Genomic DNA, 6,000 nt, shown 5'->3' with positions numbered 1-6,000 from the left:
GGGACATTCCATACCATGGGACATCACTTGTCTTCCCAAGTCCCCGTGGTGCAGGAGCCCTGCTGCCCTGGGGGTGCTAGGCCTCTCCTTCTGTGGGACGTGGGGAACAAATGCCGTGTTCTTGCTTTTTTGCGCAGCTTATGCTTTACCTCCCCAGCTGTCTTTATCTCTGCTCACAAATTTTCTCTCTTTTACCCCTCTGGTTCTCTCCTCCATCTCACTGGGGCAGGGAGCAAGCGAGCAGCTGAGCTGCTGGCCAGGGTTAAACCACATTATCTGCATCAGGAATAAGCGCCGACACACAAAACGTACTCCCACCATTCAAGAAGTCAGAAGGACAAAGAAAAGCTACTATATGAAGGAAAAACCCCACATCAAATCACACACCACTGCTCTGTGCCAGTATGAAGAGAGCAAGAGTATCACATCTTTTTAGGCACTTAACTCCTATTTCTCAAATACAACCAACCAGCCCCACCAGCTCCACCTCTAAGTGAAGGGCTTTCCCCATAACTTACCCAGATTTTCCTGTCCTTCTCAAAGCGGAGTAAAAGAGCCCGAGTGCTAAACAGTGATATGCTTGAGACAATACTAGGGTTTTCATTTCCTCTTTAAAGAGGCTGGATCTAAACATCACCACATTGGTCTCCTGGGAAATTAGATACATTGTTCTTCACAGCCCAACATGCAATAATTGGGCAACGCTCCAATGTGGTTACTTGAAATTAGAGTACCAAATGCATCACAGTAAACTAGAAAGCACTAGCAACTTTTTTTTTTTTTTTTGGCAACTTAATTTTGTTATTGAATTGGAAAAGTACGTAAGGGCTCAAGTAAAGCTATACAATACTTTCACAATGCAGTAAAAGTGAGATTTGTTATGCATTTATTCAGTGCTTTTGCAGAAGCACAGTACATATCACAGACCAAAGGCTGCTTGTGTTGTTTGTACAAGTTGTCTACTGACTTCAGAGCAGAGAAACTCCCAGGAGGAAACCAAACAGGGTGCAACCCAGCTCCTTACAGAAAGTAACAGTAAATAAGCCAAGCAGGAAAACAAAGGGAAAATGTGCACTGTTCCATAAGGAAAGCTGTTGCTGAAGTAGCAGAACAAAAGCAAAATCAGGTAGCAGCTATGAAGCACAAAGCCTCCCCTGCCGCGCGCCCCGAGCTCCTGCTCACACTCCCACATCTGCAGCAGCACAGAGCAAGTTTCCCTCTGGAGCCACAGGAATACCTTGACCGTAACTGAATTCCTAAAAGCAAGTTCTAAAGAACTCGCTGCCTTTCTCACAGCTCAGTATGCCACTGAGTAATACCACCACCAAAATAAAGGAGTGCTGGCTTGCTCCTCAGTCTCTGGTGCAAACCATGCCCAGGTGGCAAGGGAAGAGCTGAGAGGGCAGGTTTGGGCCGTGGCAGCTTTGCAGCAGAGGGGCAGATCTGTGCTATTAAAATGCAATCTGAAGTCCAGTCCCACCGGCAGCCTGCAGGGTACTCCAACTGGGAGGACTTGGACACTCACCTACAGAGGTGGCACGTGTTAGGCAAGTTAAAGGCAGGTCAGCAAGGCAGAGCGGGCAGCAGCGTGCTGCCCTCCCAGTTCATCCCTTCAGCAAACAAACATCTTCCATATCTGCCAGCCCGGCAACTTTCACAAACAGGGAACATCACTCGCCAAAAAACCTCCCCAAATACCCAGAAGCCAGCCTTACGTGCAGTGCTGCTTGAATAACATTTCCAAAAACCTAAAGATTAGGATCAACCCCCAGTACCTGAACATTTTCCTCTCTGCACTTTATACCCCATTTCAATCCATTTGGCTGGCCTGCACTTGCCTAAAGCCCAAATGTGTAAAAATCCTTGCGCAAACACTGGAAACCTTCAAAGAAGGGATCCCTCCCACTTGGAACACACAGCTGTAAGGGTTTGCACACTTACCTGGACAGCTGGACACACGCTCCCGGGAAGCGCTACTGCTGGAACCGTGATTACAGCTGTGTGCCCAGCCAAGCTGCCAACCTACCCCCAAAGGTTAAGCCTCTTCCCTGCAGATGGAAAAATAACTGTGAACATATGAATATGGTGAAGATTAGAATGGCATTAGACTTCTCACACCATTATTTGTAATTCAGACGATCTCAGAAGTATGGGGAATTTCTTGGATCACATGAAAATCTCCAGTAAAATCTTATTGTTTGATGGCATTTATCAGAGCATTCGTGCATGCATCTCTCACTGTGTATTTCATAGATGAAAACACATCTATTTAATTACATGCCCATGAAATACAGAAAACAGGCTGAATTCAGGGTACCTTATTATATCCTGTTTGTTCTGTTGAATTTTTGTGCTAGGAAGGGAATGTTACCAGCAGTTCAGGAACATTCCAGCTATGCACTAATCAAAGGTGTTAAAAAAATACAGAGACATCTAGACTCCTGTACAACAGGGTAGAAAGCCCACCTCTAGGTCACATACATGAATGCTGGTAAACTTACAGGCAAGAGAGAAGCAAGCTGTCCCCAACACTGAGCTGGAAGTGGCATTACAAAAAAAAGTAAAATAAGCCATTGTAGACACAGAGAGAGAGAGAGCGAGCCTCCCAGCTGTGGCCATCTTCAGTGCACGCACCCTCAGTTTTGAGGGCGCTACAAAGAAGTTGCATCAGTCTTTGGATGAAGAGGGCAAAGAAAAGGGACAGGAAATTCCTTTGCAAATTTAACCCTCACTCTTTGGTGGAGCTGTGCAAGAGCAGGGGCCAGAAAAGAACCAGCTTTGCTCCTTACAGGTCACTAATGCACAAGAGAAGTGCTGCTGTACACATGCATTGCCCTGTAAATGCCACCCCTCCTCCCTCAGCTGTGACTTTGCTCTGAAACGCAAACCTTCCGAGCAGCTTCAAAAATAGATACCATTTTTATCATTAAAAAAAAAAACAAACCACAAATTCAGCAACTGCTAAGCCATGAGAACAGCTCCTCAGCAGCATGCCCACAGCTACGAGGCACTGTCCACTCCAGCACCAACAATAAAGTGCCAATATCCCAGCCAAAAACTACACGAACTCGAACTACTGGAGGGAGGTGGACACCAACAGCTCTTCAAGACTAAAAGAAGGGAAATTTTAAAAAGCTGAGAAAAACTATATGGAGGGAAGGGCTGGCTGTGCACTTAAAAACCATGTTGTTATTTAAAACAAAGCCAAGAGCTACGGTCTTATAGAAGATTCCTCTCTCCTAAATCCCTTGGCCTCTCCAGCATATTTCTAAGCTACTACCTCTACCAAAGAGGGAGCGCGAAGTACAGCACACCATGTCATAACTTTAATTTTTCAAACATGCCTTACCTCCAACTTGCTATTTCCCAACTTAACCTGCCACAGCTTTGCAGATCCTGTGCTCCGTCCAGCGATGATTAACATTTACAACCAACACTCGTTACAGTTAAAGAAAGGCTACAACAGTGTTTCTTCCAAAAGTCAAAGTCGTTTTCTTTCCACTTAATAACATTATGCAACTTGAAAGACAGTTTGGCGTTTACAAACAATTAAAATCTTGTAGTCAGTGCAACGCGCAGCGCCAGGCCAGTACATCACTTCAGGCTAATCTGTTTTTCCAGAGACAATGGGACCAAGTCAGTGCCGGGCTGGGTGCCGGTGCAACAGCAGGTTGTAGTCTGTAGAAAGGTTTGTCTGTATCCAAGAAATAATTACCAAATTAATGTGATTTTTCCATTTACCTAATAGCAGGATTAGGCCCTCACAGTTGTGAATTATTACTTTTTGAAGCTGCTCGCGACAGAAAGCATGAGAAAGACACCTTCTCAGATTTTCACGTTAACAAACTAAAGCATCTCCCTGATTATATCCTTCCACAGCTGTGCTCCAAATTCTGTGTTTTACGTCACCCCTTCTGAAAAGCCACCACAGTTAATTGTGTTTGAGGAAACAGGTTGTGCTCAAGGAGAGAGTGTTTTATCAGACCTTCACTAGACAAAACCAAAATACTTTTACAATCTCTTCAGAAAGTTTCCCTGCTTAAAAAACAAAATCAAACCCACTATCCACTGATCTTAGTCCAAGATCCCCCAAGACAATGAGATGTAGAGAGTCACAAAGTTACGTACCTCCAAAATATTGACAAAACAATATAAAAAAAAAAAAACAACCAAAGTGCATCTTTAGGAAATGGCAACCCCTCAAGTAGACTAATCTTTTACTGTACCAAGAAAAATAAATCCAAGATGAGAAAAGATTTAGAGAGAAAAATACATTAGCAAATACAGATAAATTTGTTTTTAATAAAGGAGTTAATTTTCTTTCAATCCTATATAAAACAATAGCAATTAAAAACTTCATTTTTGAAAGTAAAATATTTACATATGAACAAGTAACTGTGCAAAATTTACATGAAAAAAAATGGAAAGACAGGATTTCCTAAAAGACGAAATAAAAGGGGTGTAACAGTTGTCAGGTGTTGATAAAAATACTGATCAGCATTCAGTTTACACGCAAGAGAGTTAAATTCTACCATGAGAGTTCACACAAAGAAAGCCAAAGTATTTACAGTCATAAAAGTACTATCAATAGACAATTTAATACAATAACCTCTGAAAATATAAAGAACCAATTAGTATATTTGTAATAAAAAAATAGGTACAAAGAAGGGACTTTGCTCTGGACATCTTTAAAGTAGGCCCACAGCTTGCATACAGTCTTTTAGCAAAATAATTATAGTTTACATAGCCATTTTTATGTTATGTGCCAAAAATTATGTACAATTACTGACAAAATACACCAACCATTTTTCGACACTTGATTCACACTGAGAAACAGTCTTTTGATGATTCCTCTCAACTCTGATTTTATTTAATCTAAGCTTTCACTTTAGCTAAAAAACACAGTGCAAGTAAAATATATTTATGCTGAAAAGGTTTCTCTTTTTTTCCTTTTTTTCCTTTTTTAACTTTACAGCTTTACAAACTATAGCAAATAAAATGCATTTTTACAGATGCTGCTAAAACATTCAGAAGTAACCCTCCTTTATGGGATTTCAGGGCCTCTAATAAGCAATAATGTGATTAAAATTGAGGTTATGTTTAAAATTAATTGTATATCCCTCTAGATTTTGAACATTTTGGGGAAAGATAAATATTCTTTAAAAAAAAAATCAGTTTGCTTTGCTAACTGACTGTATAAAAAAAAAGCTAAATGAAATGAGGTCATCTGCTGTAGACATATCCTATGTAATTGATTTAGTTGAATAAAACTGAACTAAAATGCACAATTAATGTCGAAACTGCTACAGGGCTGACAAAGGGTAGCTAGTTATTTGCTAAACGATTCCGTCAGTCTTTATATATGGCTTGTTTGGCAAGAAGGCCACTCAATCAAGAGATGAGTTAAAATTTAATTGTCCTTTTATAGTATCCACAGGCCTTGTAAGTATCCTCACTGTTACAGAAACGTATTTCTCTTATACCGAAGAGTTTATTTATAAACAGGAATATAAAACTGTTCCATGTAAAGAGGTGGTTGTTTTTTAAACAATATCCCATTTGCTTGTTACAAAAAGGCGTAATTTGCAAATATATTAAAAAATGTCCTCAGGCGTCTCTCCGTCAAAAATACCTTGATCTTTTCCATTTTACTTAAGGAATGCTTTATATAGCAATAGTGAATGGCTTGTCTCTCGCTCATTTTCTAAACAAAATATGAGGTCCCTGAGGTTCACCCGCGTTATCCTTTGTCGCGTAAACTGTCTGGTTGTTCCAACTCCAGAGCTGCCTGGGACTGCTGCACTTGAACCAGATCCCTGGAAATGAGAACAGATAAATCAGAACATGCCAGTGCCCGGATATTCCAAAACTGTTCAGAGAAAACATGCAAAGTAAGAACTAAGTGACTACGTACAGGAAGCTACCAAACAGTATGCTGTACGCTACTAGATCAGAGATTTGGGTTTAATTCTTATTTATAAATAACAGTTGAACAATCAG

At 40.8% G+C, this 6,000-nt stretch overlaps 1 protein-coding gene across 1 annotated transcript in view; it reads right to left on the bottom strand.

The window, feature by feature from the left end:
* Positions 1–4,563: 4,563 nt before the first annotated feature.
* TAF4 (TATA-box binding protein associated factor 4) overlaps positions 4,564–6,000 on the bottom strand; it is a 39,586-nt gene continuing 38,149 nt past the window's right edge. Inside the window, exon 16 of the mRNA XM_037402581.1 lies at positions 4,564–5,816. Coding sequence (XP_037258478.1) covers positions 5,649–5,816 — 168 coding nt within the window. The 3' untranslated portion in view covers positions 4,564–5,648. The remainder of the gene's footprint in view (positions 5,817–6,000) is intronic.

Source organism: Falco rusticolus, chromosome 10 (genome assembly GCF_015220075.1).
Source record: "Falco rusticolus isolate bFalRus1 chromosome 10, bFalRus1.pri, whole genome shotgun sequence".
In the NCBI taxonomy this organism is placed as follows: domain Eukaryota; kingdom Metazoa; phylum Chordata; class Aves; order Falconiformes; family Falconidae; genus Falco; species Falco rusticolus.
The sequence above is the reverse complement of the archived record's forward strand: the minus strand, read 5'-3'. Positions and strand labels throughout refer to the sequence as shown.